The sequence below is a fragment of the Ptychodera flava genome, chromosome 19 (genome assembly GCF_041260155.1).
Source record: "Ptychodera flava strain L36383 chromosome 19, AS_Pfla_20210202, whole genome shotgun sequence".
Classification (NCBI taxonomy): domain Eukaryota; kingdom Metazoa; phylum Hemichordata; class Enteropneusta; family Ptychoderidae; genus Ptychodera; species Ptychodera flava.
Window position 1 is genome coordinate 32,348,071 of NC_091946.1, and position 26,492 is coordinate 32,374,562.

At 38.3% G+C, this 26,492-nt stretch overlaps 1 protein-coding gene across 1 annotated transcript; it reads right to left on the minus strand.

Moving 5' to 3' along the window:
- Nucleotides 1-221: 221 nt before the first annotated feature.
- On the minus strand, nucleotides 222-24,627 carry LOC139119303 (inter-alpha-trypsin inhibitor heavy chain H4-like). The gene is made up of 16 exons (XM_070683051.1): nucleotides 24,383-24,627; nucleotides 24,114-24,161; nucleotides 20,801-20,955; nucleotides 19,241-19,351; nucleotides 18,311-18,449; nucleotides 17,685-17,960; nucleotides 16,301-16,595; nucleotides 14,975-15,522; nucleotides 12,854-13,148; nucleotides 11,031-11,111; nucleotides 10,730-10,780; nucleotides 9,608-9,685; nucleotides 7,497-7,544; nucleotides 6,751-6,873; nucleotides 3,006-3,227; nucleotides 222-788 (listed from the first exon to the last, which is right to left on the minus strand). Exons 1-16 carry the CDS (start codon nucleotides 24,464-24,466, stop codon nucleotides 655-657), a joined length of 2,688 nt encoding a protein of 895 aa, XP_070539152.1. The 5' UTR covers nucleotides 24,467-24,627; the 3' UTR covers nucleotides 222-654.
- Between the last annotated feature and the right edge of the window lie 1,865 nt (nucleotides 24,628-26,492).

A 26,492-nucleotide genomic window follows, 5' to 3' on the forward strand; every position in this document is an offset into this window, starting at 1 on the left:
TATTTCATGTTTAACCAAACACGAACATGCATTCTAGAATACATTTCTTCTTTCCAAGTTGAACGCTCGCTCCTTCTGCTTTGTTACCGAAATCAGTGAGTTCATGAACGTCACAGACTTTCGCCGACTCCAACCAGTGGCGGCGCTCTAACTATCCATGTAGAACACTACCATTGGCTTGCAAAGATGGCGCTACCACACCAAAAGAAAGCATGCCGTCCTCCATCTGAGTAATATTTATTTAGAGTATCATAAATGAACAGCTATTACTGAGTCGAGTCCAGTTGTGAATTTAGAAGAATTCCGTCACAGTGCAGCTATGGCACTGACAAATAAGTCAACATTATAATCAGACAAATCTTGTGTACACAAACTTTACCGAATTGAATAACCTGAGAATTTTTCGTGCATTTTTGCTAAGATCGACAACTTCGTCAAGATATTTATACATGCAAAGGTCTTACAATGAAGAGTTTTCTTTGGGTGATTACGAGTATACCATCACCGATGCGTATGCCCCAATACAATGTTATATAGAAGTCGATGGGACACATTTCTGACAGTTTTCTACGGATTTTCTGTTGCAGTAAATCGTTTTGAATATTGACTTTCTTTTAATTTCCACTGCAGCTCTGTGGCTGGCAAGTCACGTGACTATGGTTCGAACAGAGATTCGGGATAATGCCCTTTGTCGCTGGATAAAAGGAGCAATTTTCTGCCTTGAACTTGTGTTATCTCGCCGTCTGTCGTTTTCAGATCGATGTTTGCGGCATACGCTGCCAGTTTACCTGTTGGTAAAAAAATAGCGTTTCATTTAAAACGAACGATGCAAAGGGAGGTTGTATCATTGTATCAGTAAACTTTCCTCTGATTGGACGCCTACACCTTTCAGTTTTCAAATATTTCATATATTCAGGCACCAAAAGACGCATTTAACGACTGCTTTCGAGATCTTGTAACCATGGTTGTTGCTTACTTGTGAACATGTTATTCTAAAAATTTAGGAAAAAAAATCAGTTTGAAAAATACTTTCCCCTCTAGCTGGTGCACTGCCCTCTAGCAACGTGGAAGTTCGTAACTGAAGTAGCACTCTCCCTCTTACAAAAGTTCCTTACCACCCTCTCTCTAGCCTGTAAGTTTGTAAAGGCAGAACGCAACTCGGGGACAGACATTCGGACTCTCAAACTTTTACAATTCTCTTCTGATATACCACATGTGGGGGTTCATTTTAAAGCTCTTGGTGAAAGAAAACTTTTCACCGGCTTAGTTTTTCGAAATTCGAAAATTTTATTTTTCACCATAGAGTTAACAGAGGGATGGCGGCCATTTTGAATTTCTAATATCGGTAAATCTTGGGTGATTTGTTTCTCTAGTACCAAAATTTGCATGATGATCCCCTGTTTTTATTCTTGATTTTGAAAGAGAATGTTTGAAAGATTCCTTGAGGAAAGTTAGAGCAAAAGTTTAAGTCTTTCACTTTCGAGGTGCATACTACCTTAATTAACACTTTTCCTCACGGACAACAATGTTTTCTGCGTTTTCTGTACCCTGATCTTGAAACATAGCTCGCTCAGCGCATATAGGCTGCATCACAAATACTTGGGAGGGGATGGGGCTATAGGAATCGTGATTGAAATCTTAATTCGATTTCAACACATTTCAAAGTCCACAATCCATGCGATCATGAATTTTCACCCACCCTGACTATTATACGGCTAAACACACAGTCAGCAAACAATATTAAACTAAACTTTTGATATCTTTCTTCAGTATTTTGATCTTTGTATCAACTTTATTCTCTTGTTTTACACCCTATCATGTTGACTCATTCAGTATTCAGCTTATCAACACAGCCCGTGTATGTGTACTGCGCACTCGTACCGTTGACAGATGATTTCAGTCTGGACTATGACTCACTCGTCAACAAGAGTAGTATATACACATACGCAGGCTTTGGTGACAGGTGAAAATTGTGTGTTTCAGCATGTTGTAGGCAGATAACAAGAGACTGCAGTTGATCATCAGTTGCAGCTTCCGTCACCTATTTCAAGCTTTAAGGTCTGCTTGTTGTTTTTCACGTTTATATTCAATGGCATTCATACTATTCATTCATTCAGAATAAAAGTGATGAAATGCTATGATTCCAGATTTTGTTTAATTATTATTAATATTAGAGCCATTGGATAACATAAGTGTTTTTCTATCATTCATTTTTACTATGCTAAAAAACTGTGGAACCTGAAAATATAAAAAGTAGGCAACCAAATAATTTCAGATCCCATCCCCAGATCCACTACAAACCCTTCAAATTACCCTCTACTGCCCAAGGAACTTCCAAATACCCCTTGAATTCCTCCGACCCCACCCCCACCCACCAGTATCAGTGAATGCAGCATGACCTAGCTATTGATACAGATGCATTACAGACCCCGGGACTGATGGAAATTGAGCCCTAACAATCACGTGACTAAGGAAGATGTTATCCATACATGTAGCAATTGCAGCCAGCAGTAAGCTCAAAAATGCTGACCATTTCATCATTTTTGCTACAACAAAACGCAATCACCTGCTACATTATTATCCAAATACATAAATTTGACAATATCTTCACAAAGCGATCGTACCGTAGCTAACATCATTGTCTGCTGTGTGTCTGAAAGGGAAAATTTAAACCTTAAACCTGAAAAAATCAGTTCAACCTTCACAGAAGTTGATGTCCCATAGAAAACAACTTGCTTGTGTCAAAATTTGGTAGTGAAATAATAGGTGAAAGGTAACTCGCCACTTACATATATTCTGAACAAATTTGAATGTCTTGGAAGCTTGAGATAGTTCGCCCATATACCTTTCCATTTAACCTTTTCGGTGAGATATTGTATCATCTAATTCTACGAACCCACTTTCACTGTCTTGATGTGCAGTTGGGTACAAGGGTTATATAAGTAAATAAATTGCGTTACTTGTGCGTGTATGCGTGTGTTTATCCTAATAGATGAATTACCTACCGATGAGGGCACTAACATATCGTGTCTTGTCGTCCCCAAATAGCGCGTGGAAATAATGGCACATTCTAAAGCCCACGCCACTCAAGTATCCTTGGGTTTTTAAGAGCATAAAGTGCTCCTTGTCGTTGTTCAGGAGTTTGAGGTTCCAGCACGCTGTAGCAGAGTTCCTTACTGTTCGACTTCCAAATGGTTGAAAACTTCCTGTCGTTTTTATTTCTGTACCTGAATAAACATTCAGAAATTGCACAATTCATATTACCTACAAAGTTGTTGTTTTTTGGTGTTTTTTATGTAACCTTTGTTTTCGGTATAAACCTATCTTTGCTATACTACGCCTCAACGGAACAATTTCTGCCTGGTGGTCACACGAGTGTTCGTGAAAAGTTTTGTCGTGCTCATGACATTAACGGTAAGCCACGACTGTTTGTAATATTTACACAACTTTCCATGTAATCGGGCTGGCTGAGAGATAAGTATGTGAGTATGACTAACACACGTGCTGGAAATGCATTTTGCAAATGTGAAGAAGATAAAAATGATGGTGAATATAAAAACTTAGTAATAATGCACATGACAATTGGAATTTTCACGGGAACAACGTGCTATCATTAATGTGAACCCTTAACACCGAATTTTCTCCACTAGGATGTCGTATTTTTCGTTTTCTTTGTAATAAAATAAGTTTTTTTCCAAATTGACTGGATATTTTTTAAGAAGTGAAAAGTTAGATGTGTATGCCAAATTGAATTCTGCCACATTTGAAATTTTTGTAATGTCTTAAAAGGCTATTCCGTCTAAGGAGCAGAATTTAAAAAGTGTTCAAGAAAATTGCAAAATATTTTGACGTCGAACGTTTTTGAAGGGAATGCCGATCAAGGGGTTTGAATGTGTCAATACAGGTGCAGGGATATGTATCAATCACGTATACAGTTGTATTAAACTCAAAGAGCAAGAAATTTCATGCCCGATAATGCAAACTTACCAAAATTTAGAATTTGATACTATAAGTCAAACATTCTTCATTATGTCCTCTGTTCGGTATCAAATCGGTTACTCCAGACAATAAAAACGGAGACATTTCTAACCGATTACTTGGCGCTAGTGTTTTGGTTAGGGTGAGAGTCTAGTGGGTAAATGTCGTAATGGACGGGGGGAGGGTAATGTATTGTCTTTGAAAAGAACCCAATAAGCTATCTCAATCCCCCTTACCGGAAAAAGGCGGTTATCCCTAGGACATGTCTCATTTGAACATATTTGGGACTGTGTTTAGTGATTTGGTAAGGGTAGGTGTCCATTGGCCAAATGTCCAGGGATTATCTGTCCTAGAAGGCCATCAACCAATTCACCCTATTCAATTTTAGGATGTGAGAACCGTTACCCCTTTCCCCTACACGTACCATCGGGATATAACCAGGGATGGGGTTTGGGTAAGGGAGCTTTCAGTAATTACAGGGGGGTGGGCCGGGGAATTTCGCGACACCTGTACCGTAAAATGTGACCCTCCCCCCATCCTCCTGTCTAAAATGTGACCCTCCCCCTTGTCCGACATTCTAAAACTTGACCCTCCCCCCAACCACTGCGGTATTCTCCTCAGGAATAACTAAAACAGTATCAGCTAATTTACATAACAATTGGTTCAATTGTTATGTTAGGGACAAATTACAGAGGGGAGGGCTGGTGTTTTTTGGAGGGACAGTCGCAATTTATCACGCAAGAATTTTTGAAGAGATATGGTATTTCATACATTTTAGGGAGGGTCACCATATTTTGTGCAACTATAAGAAGGCAAGATGTAGCTGATTTAGTGCTTCATCCAAAAATATCAAATCATAATACATGGCGTCTATAATCAGGCAAATTATTGACAATTTACCCCAGCAAAACATGCTATATCTGTATTTTATATATGTTTGATAATGTATTTAAATGTACTTTGCTTGAATAGGGAAGTAAAATGTGCATTTGTGTACAAGAAATTGATTTCTGAATTTCATCTAAAAAGTTGGTTCACTATCCATGGTGTCTATGATGAAATTATGAATAGTTTTTCCAATACAAAAATAGGTAAATCTTTGCATTTGTGTACTCTTGATTATTGATATCAATTTTCTTGATTAGACTAGAATGGTTACAAGGCTATGGTTGTGTAAGAATTTTGATTTTGGAATTTCACTGAAAAGTCGATTCACTATGCATTGCGGTCTATGGTGAAACTATGAATAATTTTTTTTCAGTATAAAATTAGATAAATCTGTTCATTTATGTATGCTTGATTATTTAGATTATTGTTCTTGATTAGACTAGAGTGGTTACAAGTCCATGGTTGTGCAAGAAATATGATTTTGGAATTTCACCAAAATGTCAATACACTATGCATTGGGGTCTATGATGAAACTATGAATAATTTTTTTCAGTACAAAATTAGATAAATCTGTGCATTTATGTATGCTTGATTATTCACATTATTGTTCTTGATTACACTAGAGCGGTTACAAGACCATGGTTGTGCAAGAAATTTGATTTTGGAATTTCACCAAAATGTCAATACACTATGCATTGGGGTCTATGATGAAACTATGAATAATTTTTTTTCAGTACAAAATTAGATAAATCTGTGCATTTATGTATGCTTGATTATTCAGATTATTGTTCTTGATTAGACTAGAGTGGTTACAAGTCCATGGTTGTGCAAGAAATATGATTTTGGAATTTCACCAAAATGTCAATACACTATGCATTAGGGTCTATGATGAAACTATGAATAATTTTTTTTCAGTACAAAATTAGATAAATCTGTGCATTTATGTAGGCTTGATTATTTAGATTATTGTTCTTGATTAGACTAGAGTGGTTACAAGTCTATGGTTGTGTAAGAAATTTGATTTTGGAATTTCACCAAAATGTCAATTCACTATGCATGGCGGTCTATAAGTGTGTGCGTATTTTGTTGGTGATTTCCTATTCAGGAAATATCACATGGACAATCAAAGTTTTGGCCATAATATCAGCTTCTGTCAAAAGTGACCCTCCCCCCAAAATAGGTTATAAAAGGTGACCCTCCCCCTTGTACTGTTTTCTAAAAAGTGCCCCTCCCCCCAATTCCCCCGGCCCACCCCCCTTGTAATTACTGAAGGCTCCCTAAGTGTCCGTGGGTCATATATCCAGGGGGTAGCTGTCCTAGAGTGCCATTAACCAATCCTGGTCCATTGTAGGGTGTGAAGACAGTTACCCCCTGGATATTTACCATCGGGATGTAATTAGGGATGGGTTTGAGTCCGTCGAGTACACCTGCAGCAGCTATCCTGATGTCTTCCCCACTCACAGCGCAGGAGTTATATGCATATGTATAGGCACATTTGATTATTGTGAATATTCATTAAAATTATAATAGAATAGAGACACCAATATGATTTTTCATTCTTACCATAATTCGTAGGTATTAATCGATCAGGTTGACTTCAACAGGCCTACTGTAGGCAGTATTTAATGAATTCTTTGATTGCTAGTCTATATGCACCTTCTTTTTGAAAAAAGTGATTTTATCTCGACAAACTTTTCATTTTTTAGTACTATATACCGCTAAACACACCGAAATATGAAGTCATATGCAGGCAATTGACAGTGTGCTATTTTCTTGGAATAATTCAACGATTTCGATTTGTTCAACTATTACCAAAATTTTAGTGAAAAGATTTGAAAGACCCAGATAGAATTCCCCTCTCGTTACAAAGATTTCATGACTTACCCTGTGATTGTACTTCAAATAGAGTATAGGTCCTGTTGATGAACTTGCGTGGGACTCTGAAGCAAATGAATGGTTCCATTGGATTGAATGCCACACCAACTTCGCACATTCCATTGTAACCTCCTAATATAAGAACAAGCATCAAAAATGTTGGGCTTTGCTGAAGGACACAGTACATACAAAATAAATTAATAAACATAGATAGATAGATAGATAGATAGATAGATAGATAGATAGATAGATAGATAGATAGATAGATAGATAGATAGATAGATAGATAGATAGATAGATAGATAGATAGATAGATAGATAGATAGATAGATAGATAGATAGGTAGGTAGGTAGGTAGGTAGGTAGGTAGGTAGGTAGGTAGATAGATAGGTAGATAGATAGATAGATAGATAGATAGATAGATAGATAGATAGATAGATAGATAGATAGATAGATAGATAGATAGATAGATAGATAGATAGATAGATAGATAGATAGATAGATAGATACGTACATACATACATACATACATACATACATACATACATACATACATACATACATACATACATACATACATACATACATACATACATACATACATACATACATACATACATACATACATACATACATACATACATACATACATACATACATACATACCAATACATAGACATAACACATTCATAGCACTTGTCTCGTTTTGCTTGTTTTCAAAATCATGAAATTAAGTTGTATATACCAGTACTTACCGATAACAAATGAGTACATTTCTCTGGGTTGAACGGCAATTTGTAAACCTACAAACAAACAGAATTCAATAATCACTATATTACACTCTTTTTGACAAAAATATGAAAAATATGAACTCATAATATGCCATCAGTCTTTTCAAATGTTATTGTGTCCGTCCTTTAGAGTATGCGTGTTGTCATGACGAAATAATTAGTGATAACTGAAAAAATCTGCCAAAATCTACGCAATTTAGTATGGACACGGAAATATTTGCTTTAATATTTTATCGGGTATAATTAGACCAATTTGTATTGTTACGATTTTAGCTTATCCACGTTATGTAAATAGTTACTGAATAGCTTTCGTTGTGACCGTGGTAGACTGCCGACCGTCTCCTGTGCTTTTCTTTTCGAATATTCAAGTTGCAGATTTTCAGAGATAAGATATCGACGATTCTGCTGCTGGAAAAGATGTCTTTGTGAGTGTGCCTAAAAGAAGTGGCAAATCCATGTGCTTTGAAGTAGTCCAATAAATATTGATATGGCCAAACACAGCGTTTTAAACTCGGCAAAACCTATGGGCCGGCCAAAAACAACGGCCCTAAATAAGGGTCAGAAGTCAGATGGCGGAATTACAGTCGCTTTGGTAAGCTCGGGATCGGACCTGCGTGATTTGAGTTGTGTTTGTCTGAAAGAAGCTAAGGGGACATTCAAATAAAGTAAGGGCGGAAACGTTTGAGGTTTTACTGAATTACATGCATAAATTTCTATCCTCCATCACACTTAAGCTTGTACCGAATAGTTATTAGTATACTCACTGGCCATGAACTCGACTAGTCCTTTCAGACTATTTTCATGGCCCCCACCAGATTTTACAATATAGCAATGTTCTTTTCTTTTCTTTGACTTTGTACAATTTCAGTAACACACGGTTTTCTGATAATTTTCATTATTGTACATACTGTGAAGCATCTGGTGAAATAAAGCATTCATTCATTCATTCATTCAAATTAGTGGATACAGCCGCTGTTCTCAAACTCAAGATAAGTCGATATACTGTATGGTTTCATTCATGTCACTTGCATTCATGAACTCTATACAATTTCTTCCTCTGTCCTGTTCTTCCTCCGCCCTGTTCTCGACGTCATACACACACATACACCCATACATACACATACATACATATACATACATACATACATACATACATACATACATCTCATGAATAATTAATAGCAATCAATCTATGATGTAATCGCACTTATTAAAAGGTTAATCGAATATAGTCAGAATTTGTTTTATTGAAGCTTTGCTGAAGGTGACACCGATTGTGAACTCATTTAAGGTTTCAAAAAAAGTATTTTAATCAAACATGTGGAGAATTCGTTAACTTGCAGATTGCAGAGCTAGCACTTTAGAACACATTTTCTAATGCAGTCTTATACAGCCGTTCGCACTTATTGTAATAGAAACCATAAACTGCGCGCAAAACTCTTAAAATAAGTTAAAAAGTGCCTGTAATCAAAAGTGTAATATACAAGACTAGATTGCACAAACTTCCTTCCTCCAACGGCCTTTACATAGGTGTCATTACCTAAGTTCACAGGTGCCATGGCAATGGTAAAGTTTGGTCACTCTAAAAGCTTGATACCATTGCCTGACAAATAATAACGTTATTTACCAGTTATGTGTATAATTTATATGAAGTGTTGCAATTACGCTTGCTCATTGCAATAGACCATGTTCCGAACCGCGCGAGCCATTCCGAGATATCGCGAGAATATGTGGTTCGCAGTGGACGTGTTCTCGCAACACAGGACAAACTGCGTAAAACAGGACAAGTCGCTAATTAAGTTAAACACTGCATAAAATATATGAAGTTGCAATCTTTGCTCAGTTCTGCACTTTTTCTAGTTCCATACAAAGTTTGACTATTACTATAATACTAAGCTGGAAACCTGTTTCTACGGGCATGTATTAAAGTCTCGCGAGATCTCGCAATCAGCTGAACATCGTCTATTGAGGACAGTTTGTAGCGAAACAGAATCTGTAAGTTATCAATGTGTCCTCAATGGAACACTTAAGTCTTTACTTGCTTTAGCGATTTCTTGAACTGTACACCGACTTACTTTGTTGTGTCGGAGGCACATGTGTAGTCGGAGGAACCATTTGCTGCACTGTAACTATCCGTTCCTGTAACGCTTGTTCTGAAACGCAGATTGAAGAAAATAAACATCAGGCGATACCGATGATTTAAACGTGCTCGGGGCTACTAATATAACCAACGTACCGAACATGCACACGAAAATTTGTACCGTTCAGATAGCTTTGATCTCACTTTTAGACCCTAATCCTATATTAATAAGTAACTTAATTACCTTCAAACCAGAATATTGATTCCATTGTCTTGAGATGTGGCATAGGCATAGTTACTGCTTCAAACAACATAGGCAAGCATAAATGTTCAAAAAGTCTCTGTGACGTAGTTTTTTTTTGGATTTGCCAAATGAATTCGAATCTGTTCAAATTAGGTCGAAAAAACATTTGCCATTTGAAATCAAGGGTTGCCTAAAACAATGGTCCTTGTTCATGCTACTGGGTGAAGAGGGGTCGCATAAGAATAATCTCCGTAAATTTTAGATATTTGATACAACATTCACGTCGTTAAATCACTTTCAAACTCATTTGCATTTTATATGAACAATCGCGCATTAGCATGCCCTGGGTTAGAGAATTGTCATTTATTACATGCATCATATCTCGAACGTCACGCCCCATTGGATTCGGTGGTAAGTTAAAGATGACGTAGAAAGCCGCATAGCCATCCCTTCAGTGGTTGCCTATATCTTTCAAGCCGTTCTACATTTCAAAGACTTTCATTTATCATGGCGAGCCATCAAACAAAATTGTGCCTGAAAATTATATGTTTTATTCAATGGTTCTCTTTTTAAGAAAGGTACGTGCTAAAACACATTAACCTTAAACTCCGGCTTGAAAAGGCCCTTAGGATGAGGTGTCTGTGTCTTTTTTTTCTTTGAAATTGCAATCGTTTTATAAATATGTTGCTAGATTTTAAAATTAAGTCCGAGAGGGGGTTTAACGGGGGACTACGGAACCGTCGGCAGTAGCCCTCTAATTCCCAAAGCAAGGCAGCAGCCGTTACTTAGCGTTTTGAATCGTTCAGCATTGCACTAAAAACTAACACAAAAAAACAAAATGGACGAAAACCTTCAGCTCAAACTCAAAATTACCTGGAAGTCTTATTTTCGCAAGTACTGGTGCTGTTCTCAGTAACACGGGAGCTGCAGAGGAAGGGAAAAAATGATGAAATGACAACATTTTACAGTGAAGTCCCCAGAACCATCGATCATCTTAAATGAAACGGCGGTACTCAAACCGTGAATACTTTTATTTAGATATGGATTATGTGTCTAAATATCAGTTTGCACAGAAAGAGGCTTGCTCGTCGAAACAGCATCAGCACAAATAAGAATAGAACAGTGATAGACAAACACAACATAACTGATGTAGTAAAGAAAATAGGCAACCTACGGTTAGGATTAAGTACAATTGGACGCATTGTTGCGTAATAGGTAGACTTCACCATAGACATTGATCTCAGTGCCGCAAACTCTGTAAATGCAAGGAAAGTAAGAATTAAAATGAATTGCTCGACAGAACCAGCAGAGCGTGATAAACGTAGACTTATATCAATATGTAGACGCGAGGTAGGTCATTGCTTTGTTTCATTAGACCAACATGATAATGTGTGTTTTAACGCGGTTAGTCTGGACATCCGAAACGGGAACAGCTAATATCAAAATCAAGCGACCGCTCTGTCGTCGAACAACAATTCAAAAAACTCCGGGAACAAGCACTGTAAACGAGGATGATACGAAATCTTGGCTACGACAGTGGAAATCAAGCTGACGACGAAAAGTGACTTCTCATGCATGGCAAAGCGTATGCCAAATGTTCCCATTGAAGCACAATTTTATAAGTTCGAATAATTTCTAACCCCGTATTCCCCTTGTTTTGTTTATAAACGCCTGTTTTCGGCATAAGCTTTGTATGCTAGTTCAGAGGCCCGTCTTGGTACGATTAAACTATTTATTATATGATCACATCAGAGTGATGATGGCGAAAATACAGCCATTTATTTTTCAGGATGTGAAAATAATTAGAGGTTATTACCCAATATCGTCTGTTCCTGTGTCGTACCAGCATGAGTGTCATTTGTGCTGCGTCAGACACGAGACGAAGTCGAGGGAGCAGGCGATATCGGGTAATAACCGATTTATCATATACCCATGCCCATAATTTTACTAATAGTACGAAAAACCTTAAATTTTGAGGCTTTACTTTATTACGCCTTGCGCATAAATATCGGAATATTTCTGTGAACAGGCTTCATTCATAAAGTATACGACGAAGAAAACATCACGCGCGACATGGCTGCAAGTCCTCCATATCTCAATGAACCCCGAGAAAAAAGACACCGGGATACAAAAATCGTCATACAGGAGGAACCTATTAAGGTGCAATATGCTATTACGCAATTGTAAGCGATCAAAACTCTCCTCAGCTTTAAGTCTACCCTGATTTCGATCGCGCTCGATCGTCGTACGGTATGGAGCTTGCGCGGAGGGGACCGCCATTTTGTTTGTTTACCCGAAGAGTTGCAATGTCGACAGTCGTCGCGCGGGCGACATCGTTGTCACGCCACGCGCTCACTACCTGTTCGGGGATAGACCGTGCACATGCATAGTGCCGGCGCCGTAGAATGTTTGCTAGAGCCTGACCAAAATACGAGAACTTTAACAGGAAACCATGGGAAAACATTACAAGACTCAACATATTATTTCCGCATTTGGCAACCAGAAATACCCGTGTTCCTCGAAGCCCTTCATTTTTTTAAGTCGGCAACATCGCTTCGCAGGCGGAGAGCGGCAGCCATTTTCTTTGTTTACGTTATTTACCAACAAACTGCTAATGTAGTTCGGGAAAACGCCAAAACCGATGACGTTGATATCGTGCATATCTCGACGTTTACCGTGAAATATCACGGAAGATATTTTACGGTGAACGTCACTTGGATGAAGCAATATGGGCATGGGTATATGGTACAAGCGCTCTATTCGCGATATAGCATATTTTGAATGCCTGCGAGCTCTAAGAAAGAGAACAATCATTTTTTAACGTTTCCTGCCTGAATTTCTATATACTGTTATAATACAATCCTGACAAACTCAGAACTGGGATCTGTCGAATCTCAGGGTATGATCATTGCTGTACTTGAGTCACTTTTGTAACTTTTATGGTACCTCCCCTCGATGACATTTTATATACACTGATATGCTAAACTGTATTCTTACGTATAGGGGGCCTATTGAGTCTTCTATCTGTATTATCAACATCATCTCTGCCCTTAGCAACCCAGTCGAGCACCTGATAATCTTCATCGTCAACGACAACCATTGAGGTGACCCTTGTAACTAAACCGTACGTGATGGATAGGCCAACTGCACGCTGTTTTAGCTTCTCTCTCGAATCTCGATCGTCAGTACGTCTCATCTCGTTCAGGAGTTGATTTACCGTGAGGTAAACCCACAGACGCTCCGTCACGTGATCGACCGAGTCTTTATCTAATTTACCGTAGCCATCGGACTCCTACAATTAAGAGGAACAGCTTAGATTAGTCAATACTCCATGCTTCAGCATGCACCTAGACACGATGTGCTATGTCCTGCTCACAGGGAGACCTCGCGAAAACTGGAAATTTCATGCTCCACTCAGTTGTCTGCAATGTTAAACCAGTCACCTTTAGGGCCCTGGTCACACATTGACGATTTAGCCAGCGTATGCCGACGTGTCAAAATTCTCCAAAACGCTGGCTTTCGCTGAACTACGATGTATTTTTCAATTTTGGGCATATGCATAGCGTATTCATAACGTACTCATAGGTTTTAAAATACGTTTTGGGTACGCTAGACAATTATCTAGACGCATTTCGACTTATGAGTAAATTACAAGTAACGTGTCTGAACGTATGTCAACGAGCGCATAACCTACCTACAATTATGGCCCGCGTGTGCGGGACGTATGAGCCATATGTTAACTGATACAAAAATTAACCATGACGTATTCGACGTACGCCCAGGGTTTGGTAGCCGCCAAATTTTTCATACGTTGGCATACGCTGGCTAAATCGTCAAGGTGTGGCAGCCCATAGCACCTATTGTGCAATCTCAACGCATCTGCTCTGTCCGTGCCGAGTCACTAGAAAATGCCCTAGGCTCTATAGCCTTCACAATCACTTAAGGTGAAGGGCGACGAATTCGGACGCGCACACGCTTTAGAACGTTTCTGCGCAGATTTAACTCCAGCCTGCCGCAAATGGGTTATTTTGTAGCGCATGTATTTAACATCACCTGTCATTGTTGAAATTGCGCTTTAACCTAATTTTTTGACCCAGTGTCTTAGAAATGCATGTGACCTATAACCTTGTCATATTTTGACCCCCTAGGAAGCTGGTTTTTATTCAATATGAGCGAAAAATTAACATTTCTCTCCCATTTATATGGCGCAAATTACCCATTCACCTGGAGATATTGTAAAAAGTAGCGTGGTGACACCCTTTTATTAAAAGTGTAAACTAAATGGTATTATGTCAGGATTTTATTCGCCAAGTTTGGTCAAAATGACACCATTCAAAGCGACAGGAAGAAAGTTCCAAAATTATATAGTGATATAATTTCGATATCGTCATTTTGTAATCGATACTTATGTTAAAATTTCTTCACAAACATCATGAAAACTATACATTCAATAAATATGGATCTTAAGTCTTGGTATTTATTAAAATTAACTCATTTGCTAAGCGTTTTATAATTGCTTTCTTTAGTTTAAGTGAATTATATCATTTTTATTTATTTCTAACGACGCCATTTTAACGTCCGTTTCCATGGAAACAAGCGTGGTGACCCCCATTTTTTATTTCATTTTTGCACTTGCAAAACTTCAAAGAATATTTGTGCAAAGTTTCAAGAAAATGACACCACAACTTAATTTTGACGTAATTCGTAGTACTTCACCTTAAGTTCTCGTCATGCTTCATACTCGCTCAACGCGGAACATGGACAAATATACCGAAAGACAATTGGGGCAACATCAGCTATACTAGGAAAGAGTTGTATATACACGCGATATAACAGTGTTATAAAGTATCGCGTTATTATAAGTCTCGTTCGTCAACTTGTCTCCGGGGGGGGGGGGGACAATTGAGCATCCCAACTCTGACATATCACTTGACTGTACGTCGGTTCGAATGTCAACTTTGTTGTCATCGCAAAATCCACCAACCGGATTCGTGTGTATTCGGTTGTGTGTGCTCCACAAACTTAACGTCCGAAAACTCATCTGTTTCGGAAAGGTGTACAAATAACAATTAGAACCCAATCAGGTTATAATAAGTGCAAAGTAAATAGTTTGTTTACCTGTTCCAGGCTGATTTCTCCCTGAAGGTTCACGGTATTATCCGGAGAAAGAGCGGTCACCTCAGTTTTCAGTTGTTTCTGCCCATCATCTGTCAATTTTCCTACTACAGTGATTTCTGAGCCGTCAAAGAAAACGGGAAACTCTGTCTGGGTGAGTGAATCTTGAACAACGGAGTTCCCAGGATAACTTATGTTTATGTTGAACATAGCAGGGTTAGCGACTTCGTCATAGAAGCTTGCCAACTGCAGACGTGCGTCGGCCGCCACGAATATCTTCCTGGCTACCCCCTTGTTCTGGAAGGACAGTTTTTCTAATTCTTCAAAGATAACGTCGCTTCCGAAACCAAGGCAGAAAATGGAGAACCGACCTTTCGCGAGTGCTGCGACGTTCTCCTGGATTTTCTCGTAGTTGGTGATGCCTTCCGTTGGATTTCCATCTGTCAGCATGATTACCATCCAGGCTTCATGTTCTACCTGGCCTGCTATGTTGTCTCTGAATGTGTTCAACATCTTGAGTCCCTTGACAAGGGCTGCGTTTAGGTCAGTGGCTGAAGAAAGAAGAAACAGAAATGACGTAAGCACAAGATTTTTAACGTCGGCTATGCACTAAGAGTTGTATTTTTATATTTGTCTAAGTTCCTTTCGGCGTATAAATTGAACACACTTTGTCATAGATAATCCACTAAAATACGTGGACACAGACGACGTATGTCCATTAAGACCTATTATAAGTTTAGTGCATATGACATTTTTAAAGTATGAAATACAATGTGCATGCCATTGCATATAGATAAAATCATAAATCAAAACTTTCCATTACATTGCCCTCGGTGTACCAAAAAAAAGAAATAGCGGCATAGGTGTCTCGGAGTGAACACGTCCTGGCAAGATAAAGCCCCTTGTATAAAGGAAGTTATAAACGTGACCAGACTATAGCTGTTGTTTTTTTATTAAAGGTATTCAGTCACCTGATTTTTAATAGCTTATCACATATTTTACGCGGGTGGCCGCTTTTTAAAAAGGGCGCCTCCACATGACCAGTCATAGCATACTCAGCAGCGTTGTCTGCATATCCTTCGACGTCTCAAATATGGAGGATCGACAGCTACAGGTTTTACGGGTAATACTCTAAGCTCCGCCCCTTTACCATATATGGAATATGCAAATTTACAGTGACCGTGTACCTTTAAAGTCTGCTAAGTTTAAAAGTGACTTTTCTACTCGTAGTCTTCTAGAAGGCAAACCTATTATAATAAAGAAAGTTTGTAAAGGATACAGTGTTTTTATAGCCAGGCTTGAGGAAAATGTTTAGTTCAATTTACTTACAGCCTTGTGCAACGAGACCATCGACGAAAGCGACAGCAGAAAGACGATTGTCGTCGGATACGGACATCAGGCTACTGTTATGCCACATCGCCAGTTCATCGTTGAAAGCAATTATGTTAAATTTATCGTCACTGCGCATGTCGCCTAAGATTTCCCGGAACGCCATCTTGGTTTGAATTATCTTTTCTCCAGTCATGGAGCCACTAACGTCAATTATGAAGAGCACGTTCTTTTTGGCGGGTCGCTTGCCGTCGCTGAAAGGGGAAAAGTGATGGACGAAATAGCTGCCGAGGACCTATTGTTTGGACGAGAAACCATAAATGACTTCAAAACGAATTGAAGAGAAATGCCCATATATTCTATATAACCAAGATATCTTCAGCACGTTGAGGCTATCTGTAGTACGTCTATTATACGATCAAGCAACTGATAATGTATGCATGAGCTTTTAACTTGCATTGTTGAATACAAAACAAGATATTATTGGAAAACAAAACAAGAACGAAATAGAAAATTAGCGATAATATTATTACTGAAGATGCTAAATAGAAAACATTTTAGATCGTTCCATATATCCTAAACAATCCAGAATTATAAACATTGATGACGCTGAACCTTCTGTAAACCAGTAATTCGCCTTCATATTTGGTAGCAGTGTATGTACATACTAACATAGATATAAACAATGTATGTACTAACATAAATACAGAAATGAAGGTTACTGATTTTGTCAAGTAAATCGACGGACAACTAAGACTTCGTTCACTTCGATGCAGTGAGTAATTTTTTTCTTGAATTTTCGACTTCAACGATTATGTGAAAACATTGGTTTAGGGCGACAGCAAGAATATAGGGATCTTCGCCTTCAGTTGTACTGCTCTGACGCCAGCCTGGTGCGTTCACACACACACACACACACACACACACGAGGCGGTATTAATTTGCGCTCAACAAAGGCATGTAGTTTGGCAAAAAACCCGGGATGTAATAACGTCTTTATTTCGAGAGCCAGCTCATAGACAAAAAAGAGAAATGCACTTAAAACACAATTCACGCAGGTGAACCAAATCAACGGACGATTGTATAAAATATACATAGAATCATGTCTTTTTTTAACTCAGCGTTACATTTCAGGCAACCACATCATTATCAGTAGCCACAAGCTAGCTTTTCAATATTCCTAACCCTCAGAGGGCTATACATGTGTAATTTGTTTCATAGTAATAGTTATATGCCGGATAAAAATATGGGTTCTGCTTCCAAATCATTTGTCGTTGAAAAGATATATCTGAATTATGTGTTGCCGACATTTTAATATAGAGTTTGTGAGTCTTTTAGTGTGAAACGGTATTTGTTCTGAATATTTATTAAGCTCAGTTCTCACCTGAAGTTCACCTGCATTAAAATTATGCGTGACGTCGTACTGAACAACAAAGTCTCCAGTTATGCCGGTCCAAGACACTGCTCGTTGCTCTTCTCTCGATGGTGTGAATGCAACGCGTACATGCTCCGGTGAAAGTAGGTCAATTGTCGCGAGTTTGTTGGTGGCGTCATTGCCACTCCATCTATCGATTGCATTGGCCTGAATAGGCGGTACTTTTACAAAACGCAATCCCTGCGGTTCTGTGATGAACACACTGACTTTCAAGTCGTCAATTATCTGAAAGAATAGAGAGATTTAATTAAGAATAAATGTATGATCATCTTTTCTATGGTTGCACATTCAGTGAAATATTTTGCCTTCATGTCGGTGTATTTTGAAAAGAAAAGTTGCTAAACTGTGACAACGAGCAATTTAATTCAGTTCCCACAATGCGTCTCCTGCCCCTGCCGCATTTTCTTTCTGTCTCTCATCCTCTCTGTCTGTCTAAGTCTGTCTGTCTGTCTGTCTGTCTGTCTGTCTGTCTCTCTCTCTCTCTCTCTCTCTCTCTCTCTCTCTCTCTCTCTCTCTCTCTCTCTCTCTCTCTCTCTCTCTCTCTCTCTCTCTCTCTCTCTCTCTCTCTCTCTCACCTGACGTGGTCGAACGCTGATGCGGTGTTCATAGATGCCATGACGTCGGTATAGCATTTCCTGGTAGGTTAACACGAATTTGACCCGTGTTCCAGCCTCAACGTTCATCGCCACTCTGAATGACTCTCTTGCACGTACTCTGAAACAATAATGCGATTGTTGAAGCAAAATGGCCTTGATATTTGATACGATATTATATACCACTTAACATCATCTCGTACCATTGTATTGATGGTGCAAATATACCCATCTGACTAGCAGTGGTCGCGAGGTGAAAATATTTGTGCTACATTCAAGATATAGCACAGTTGGAACATGCACAAGTTCTCAGCCCGAGAATATTTTGACGTTTTATGTCAGAATTCTTGTATACTGTTGCAATAAGCCACCTCGCTCGCTTGACCACGTTCAAAATCTCGTGGTACACCCGTCGCTGGGGTGGTTCATTGCAAAACTATTTTCATTATTTATTAGATTTACAAGAACATTCTTCTTTTTCTTCTCTATCTTCTTTTTCTCGACAAGTACCACGTCGAAATAAATTGTCCTAGTGTTACAAACTCCGAGCCCACGGGAGAGTCGACGGGTGATTGTTGACAAATGAATTCTTGTCCGAGCTAAAGGTTGGCTGTTAGCAGTCACATTCGATATGGCACACATACAGGCTGTGTTAATAACTGAACACATTGCATTTTTGTATGACTTTGGTTAAAGCAAAAAAAACTGTTATCATCACAGATATGGAAAACTCGTCAAAAATTACAGCAATTTACGATTTAATACACCAGAGTTGACAGTGAACTTCGTGTCTCCGCAGCGGCATTTGGTTTCAGCGCAAAATGTAAGCTCATAGATGTATTTGATGAATGTTAAGTAAAAGCTAAACATAGATATGGACTTGATATGACCATGCAACTCTGTATTACATACCTCACCCTTACATGACCTGCAGTTTTGCCATTCCTACGAGCTGCTTTGTATACCTTTGCGGCGTCGCCTTTCGCAAAAACTTTCCCGGAATACGTTTTGTTTCCAATCTTGCTGATAATGTGAAGAACAAGAGGATTAATTAAGTAAAGGAACGGGATCGCCGTCGTTATGAGTAAGAAGAAGTTTTGGCGTTTTGCGGTGTGTATGTGTGTTTTGTTTTGCAAAGTGATTATGCTTTCTCGAAAGGACGGGCCACTATTTGGGAGAGGTTGGTAAGGATGAAAACATGCATTGTTTTCACATTCCAGAATTTGAGATATTTTCAATTTCAGATTTTGCATTAATTGCATACTTTTCAATATGTCTACATTTTTCTCTGAAACCTTAATGTGAATGTATACAAAGAAACACTGCAGTACATTATTATTGCACAAGTTATCTTCTTGGCTTGGAACTTGAAACGTTTACTTCCCCCGTGTCCTTGTTTCAACGGAGTATTTTAGCAAGCCTTGCAGGATTTTGAGCTATAACAATATATATAACACTTCATTTATAACTTCCGATTTTCAGGCGCCTAGGGAACAAATAGCATATTAGGACTCTCAAATGTTTGCAATACTTTGAATATCCTATCGCGTTGATCTACTATTAAAAGGTATACTGTCACCTGTTCCACTTTTTGCCACAGTTACCATGGAAAGAGAAAATCTAACCAATCACAGATTTTAAGCGGGTAGCCGCTTTTTTTAAAAACAGCGCCCTCACTTGGGCATTTTGAATGCTAAGGAACGCCCCTTTGACTATAAATGGGCATATTTAGATTACAGGTGACTGCATACCTTTAAGCTTAGGGAGTGAATATAGCTTGCATAGTCTTCAGTTTTTGTGATGCAATCCATCCTCATCGCGTAAACTATTTTGAATTTCAAATATCCCGCAAAGTTTGTTGGTAATTTTTTCTTATACAAAAAATAAGACTTTGATTCCTTCATTATAGTCTTGCTTTTGAAACCCAATAGCTTAAAGTTCCGAAGAGAAGTTATAACAAAAGTTTAAATCTCTCTGTTTCGAGGCGCGCATTACCTTAAACTTTTGCTCAAACTTACCATAAGGAATTTTTCAACCATTCTCTTTCAAATCAAGCATATTTTGCAAATTTTGGTACCAGAAAAGCAATTAACCCAAGATTTACCGATATTTAAAATTCAAAATGGCCGCCATCCCTGTGTTAACTCAATGGAGAAAAATAAAGTTTCATTTTCGAAAACCTAAGCTCAGGCTAGTGAAAACTTTTCTTACACCAAGAGTTTTAAAATGAACCCCCACAAGTGGTATATAAAAAAAGAATTGTAAAAGTTTTGAGAGACCAAATATTTGTCCCCAAGGCGCGTTCTACCTTAATGAAAATAGCAATCGGCCAACATCAACGGTAAAAAATGTAAAACAATCATGTTACGGCTCCATCCTTGATAGAACCTCACCGTTCAGTTCAACCAATACTATGTGACCAGTGCATATATTTTGCCAGCGCATAAAAATATTTAAACTTTTACAACTTACACGTTCAAGCCGGTGACGAAGGCGCTTTCAGGTATTTGCATATCGAAGGTGACCTCCTTAGAGATATCTGCTTGGTTGTCAACCTCGCTTGTAACTTCTGTCACGGCGAATCGGGAGGTGACCCGCGATGTAACATGGAATTTCTGGATTGTCACCTGTGTGAGTTTTAATTAATAACATGATTAATTTTCATCTTTTATGCAAGTTATGATAATAATGATTAAGAAATAAGTCCCATGTTAATAACTTAGCTTTCATGGTTCTAATCATTTCAAACTGATGGGAGATTCTACCGTACTTTCTCCCTCAGTAGATCTCTGTGACGTCATTTTTATGCACATAAATCAAAATGCCATGGGAGAAGCTAGACGTGAAGGCCATGTTGAGATGAGGCGTGTCGTATTCAAAGTATTTGGAACAGATAAAGGAAGAAGAAAAGGGGTGAAGACTCAAGATAACGTTTCGAACACCATCGGACATTTCATTTAGAAGTAAACAAAAACACCAAAGCAGTGACGGAGTCAGATAACAAGAAAGGGGATGCGATTGGATTCGATTAAAAGTAACATCTCATTTGCATTGAAACAAGAGGAGAAAAAAGCTCCCAAGCTCCCAAACCAAGTTTAATTTAGTCTCCTCGCGTGGTCGAGTGTCATGCATTTGATTTGTCGGTTGACAGGTAGTTCATTTGCCCTGCCTCGATCGTCATCGTCATCGCAGACTATGGGCTGATTTGCAGCGTCTCGGAGGCTGTTATCCAATTTGGTTGCTGAATCTTACCGTTATTTTTGAATAATACAAATAGACTCACTAAGTTGCTGTGAATAGTGACAATCGACCAATCAGTTATGACCTTCTGAGCACGCTACACATCAGCAGGAGGCGATACCCTATTTGACGCATGTTTTGAATTATAAACCATTCATAAGGAGAATGGGTATATACTTTAACTTTAACTTTATTGACGTTAGGGACCGTCTCAGATTGTCGCAAAAGTTCAAGAAACGAAATTTCTTCGTTTAGATCAAAACCCCCTCCCCCTCCCCCTAAACGAAACTTCAAAAGTGCAAATAATGTTCATGTCTGCCTGAAAGTACAATGTTGTATTTTGCTATAGCTACTTAAGACGTATTCCCCTTGCCACATTACAACATTAAACAAACCGAGGCTTGGTCTGCAATGCCCTAATGCCATGCACTTGCAAATGCATTAACATCAGAGAAATCGTCATACGGTTCAGGCGATTTACCCATATAAGGATATCCCTCACTTGTTATAGGAAACCCGGTCGAGTTCTGGCCGTTCCAGTATACATTGACTGTTTGATTGCGTTGTCGCAGACACTTGCTTTGATTCCTTACAGCGAATTTAGGCTTCGGTTATATCAGTCTGTTAACACGGTGGTTTTTCCTCACCAGGTAGACATATAGCTAGAGTCACTCCGGCGAGAAACTTCGACATGGGGGCCCAGGCGTGTTCAATCATATTAAAACGACTATGACCAGGTGCATAACAAGTGAAGTAAGAAATCTAGTGGTTAGAGCAGACGCTTATAGATAGCACATTTTAAAAAATGATACTTTTTGTCTTTGAATAATTTGATGAATGAAAGGTTTAGGATACAATGTTACTATCGGTAAATTGTGTTTGAGGAATGAACGAGATGGAAACACTTACAAAGTTGTTGGCACGAGTGAGCATTTTTTTCTTTAATCTAAAATAAAACACGATAACTTGTGATCACAAAATAAAAGTGCGAAAGTGAAGTTCACTAATTGATGGAGGTCAAACCCCCTCCCCCCTAAACGAATAAATTTCGCTTTTTGAACTTCTGCGACAATCTGAGACGGTCCCTTATTCCCTCAAATGTGAACATAGTCAAGAACTAATACTACAAAAATAAGAAAAGGATACTTATCAAAAAATAATAAATATATATATATATATATATATATATATATATATATATATATATATATATATATATATATATATAAGATATAACTTTATGCAGAATTTGAAATGTGGGGTAATCTTAAAAAATATCTGTTTCTTGTATATGTTGCTGGGTTCTGCGCATTCCGCTTCACAGTGAAAAAGGACACCTGGGTAAATATACCTATAAACCGACCCACATTGTATATTCATATACTATTGGCCAATCACGACGCAGAGTAGATAGGAATTGGAATACATCCTCGCATGTATTTTGCTTGTCGGGCATTTGCGGCATACGAACGACAGTGCATGTGTGAGAGGAGTCAGGACAAAATGTGCAGTGTGTCGCATATTTTAACTCATAAAGTGGTAATGTTCGCATTATAATGCAAGTGAGAAAAAACTCATCATGCATAATACAGATATTTAAAAGAGAGAGAACAGCTATGTTTAGGAAGGTGGATGAATACGGTAAATAAGGGCCGCGAACAAAATAATTAAATGTTTTCACGAAAGCAAACAGTGCGTTTTAATGCAACTTTAGAATGTTCTCAATGTTAATCCGAACACTGGAGATACATATAATGAGTGGCATATTGAAGGTAGATACACTTCTTCAATAGGAAAATTTAACACTGGCGGAAAAAGAAACCAAAAAATAGTATATCGCAATTTTCCAAAATACTCCGTCCCACGAAAAGTGATTTCATACAGTTCATAGGCAGTGGTCGACTTATATGTCATGGAGTCAAAAGGTCATCGATCATCGGTAAGGTCACTAGGTAAAGGGTCGGCTCTGATACACGATTGATGCATGTAGGTCGAAGTACACAAGCAACGGTAACGCTCTCGCGATATCTGACGGATGATGACATCGATAATGACCAGGGTATGAACAAGACAAACGCAATTTTCACACGTTTTTCATGTGTCACAAATTATAAAGTCTGTGCTTTCAGATAGAACATGTTAAATATGCTAAACCCCATACCGTAACTTTTGATATACTTTTCAGGTTGTTTTCTTTTTGTGTTTTGTCCGTAAAATACAGTTTCTTGTTCTGAACTGAATTTTACCATTCAACTTGACAACTCAGCCTGTATCTGTATGATTTGCAATATGACTTTCCGGGCACCTGAATGTCAATTGGACGAGCATTGATTTTCCAAGGAGAAGATTGCAGTATTTTCAAACACTGCTTTGTGTCTGCAAGACTGAAATACTTTAAGGACAAGATGTACTTTTACGGCACTAAATTTTGAAAAATCTATCAAAAGTTAGTGATATTGTTCCTCTAACGATAATGAAAATTAGTCATCAAAAAAAATCAGCTTTTGCTGCATGATGCGTGGCAAAACGAGTTTAAAATACTTACATTTCCTTTATGTTCATCAGCTTCGGCATATCTCCGATGTCCAGCCAACTGGAAAAAAGATGATCGAAGGAACTTTTTGTCATTCTTTATCTGATAACATCCGATTGAAAAAATGTACATCGTTCAGATGAAGATTCTGTGTCACTTAAAAGATGTTTCTTCATAGTACAAGAAACGAAGGTCAATGAATCATGACAACTTTGCCTTTGAAGGGAATCGCGGACAAATAGGAAAACAGCATTTTGCGTTGATGCGCAAAGTTACCTTACCTTGCCTAAAGTGAGTATGCCCATAGTGGAACCAGAGGTGGCCACTAACAAGAAAATGACCAGCACCAGCCTTGTGGCGTCCATAATTGCTCGAGTCACGGTTAACCCTAAGAAGCTAGCAAATAGACGTTGTTGCGTTATCACCTACTACGAGACGTAGTGTACTCTCGCCTGAGAGATCTGGACGAATCTCAGATTCTCTAAACTACAACAGGAAGTTAGCGTTGTATGTTATCGGTTTCTACACTCACTTCCTTACATATAAACAACACTATATTGGTGGCGATGGTCCAACAGGTCATCAACAGGTCATCCAATAAGACGAAGGTTAATATTTAGAAAAATAGAATTCGACTTGTTAATTGTTCTTGTTTTTGTAATTTTGTTTGTTTGTGTAACAAGCATACGCTAAGCGTAATCTAACCCAAACCCTTAACTTATGTGCTGCAAATGAATATAATGCTCTACAAGAAGTTAAATTAGATGAAATTTTCTTATTTTATGTAAAGTTTACTTCTTAAGTGGTATCGTCACATTAATTTTATAGCCATCTTATTAGCTTATTTGCTGCCGTTTATGGGTTTTGGTGTGCTGATTCAAATCTCGCATGATGTTCAAAAGAGGGAGAAGAAGACGACACAAGCTAGGGTGACAATTTTGAGTAATTTATCACAAAAATAAAGTTATTCTTCTTTCGACAGAATGTCTGCAGATTTTAAGTTCAGCACGTTGAAGGTTATACTTGCTAAAGGTACCTAACGAGACGTAAAAGATAGAATAATTAAACAATTTTCTATATTTCATTTCCGATGCTTACATACGCGGTTCCCGACTTCTGGGAAACGAGGAAGTTCCCACCTGCTAATCACGTGATCACGCTCGATCTGGGTAAACTCTCATGCAGGACACGGTTGAACTCCGTATCCGAGGTTAGCTAGGTTCTCAGTTTCATGTACGTGTGATTTTTGTCACCTAATGGCAGCTTCACAGATAAAGTAAAAATACTCAAAAATACAATGCAGTACTGGTATACATGTAAAAGAACTACTAGACACTATAGTACGAAACAAATGCAGCAAAAGCAGACAACTACAATGATACTTGGATGAGGATAAAAAGATACTTCCGTGCCTTCTGTACTAAACGTCATGGAAGTTTGTAATTCCACGGGAAACTTCTAAAAATAAATGATTGAGCTGTGCACATGAACTTTAACCGCGTTTCTAAGCGTGGAAACTGAGAATGTGTTTTAAATAATGGATAGCGTAGGAAACATAATAAAATGATGTCGCTAAATATTTGAGAACTATGTCATCCCGGCGAGCTCTCAAGCACTAAGATATCACAACGCAAGTCTTGGCGCCTTCACTCAACAATTCACGATTAAAATACTTTTCACGACTAAGGTATGTTGCTGTGGTCATGATGCCCGTTTTAAAAATCGCAAGAAAATTGGATAATTAGAGGTTATGGTTAAACCGTTTCTATTTAACATCGTTTGGAAATTCTCTGAGTTCACGATGAGTTTTCCGTGTCATTGGTGCTATTGCTGTCTGTAATTTGCATAATCATGATAAAGCACTGTAATTGAAAGACAACTGACATCATTAATTACGTCGTGGTGTTTTGATTGTTCAGGAATAAGATTTTCTCACAGTTGATTGATCCCATTCCATTAGGCTTTCTGAAATTGAAAGATAATTATTGAATATCCATCCCTCCTAATACCTATCACGTGATCTATAGAAATTACACATTCCCGAGTTTTTTCGTGAGAGGAATTGCTGTCTGACAAGAATTCACTTGTCAACGATAACAGTGCAGTTTACACCCAGGTACTGGCTGAGTTGACAAACTCAACACTGTGTATCACTTTAGGGAGTAGAACAAGAAACTGTAGCTTACATTAAAAAGTAGCTGAGGAAAAAAAATTCAAGTTAAAGCTTCTAGACCTTTATAGTCAATTTAGAAGATATTCTTTTTTCCAGTGTATAGATTTTATGTCCTTCATGTCTTGATGTTCGGAAAAGTGAGATTATGTGCCTACAAACAACCGAAAGATAATGACAACTGATAGTCCCTTGCCAGCAGCTTAACTTCCCGGGTCAAG

Coding starts and splice junctions, on each gene's coding strand:
- LOC139119303 (XM_070683051.1), bottom strand. CDS start 24,466: ATGGACGCCACAAGGCTGGTGCTGGTCATTTTCTTGTTAGTGGCCACC. Junction 17,961..18,310: donor TCAGCGTTCGACCACGTCAG/GTGAGAGAGAGA, acceptor CTATTCTTTCAG/ATAATTGACGACTTGAAAGT. Junction 15,523..16,300: donor TGGTCTCGTTGCACAAGGCT/GTAAGTAAATTG, acceptor TTCTTTCTTCAG/CCACTGACCTAAACGCAGCC.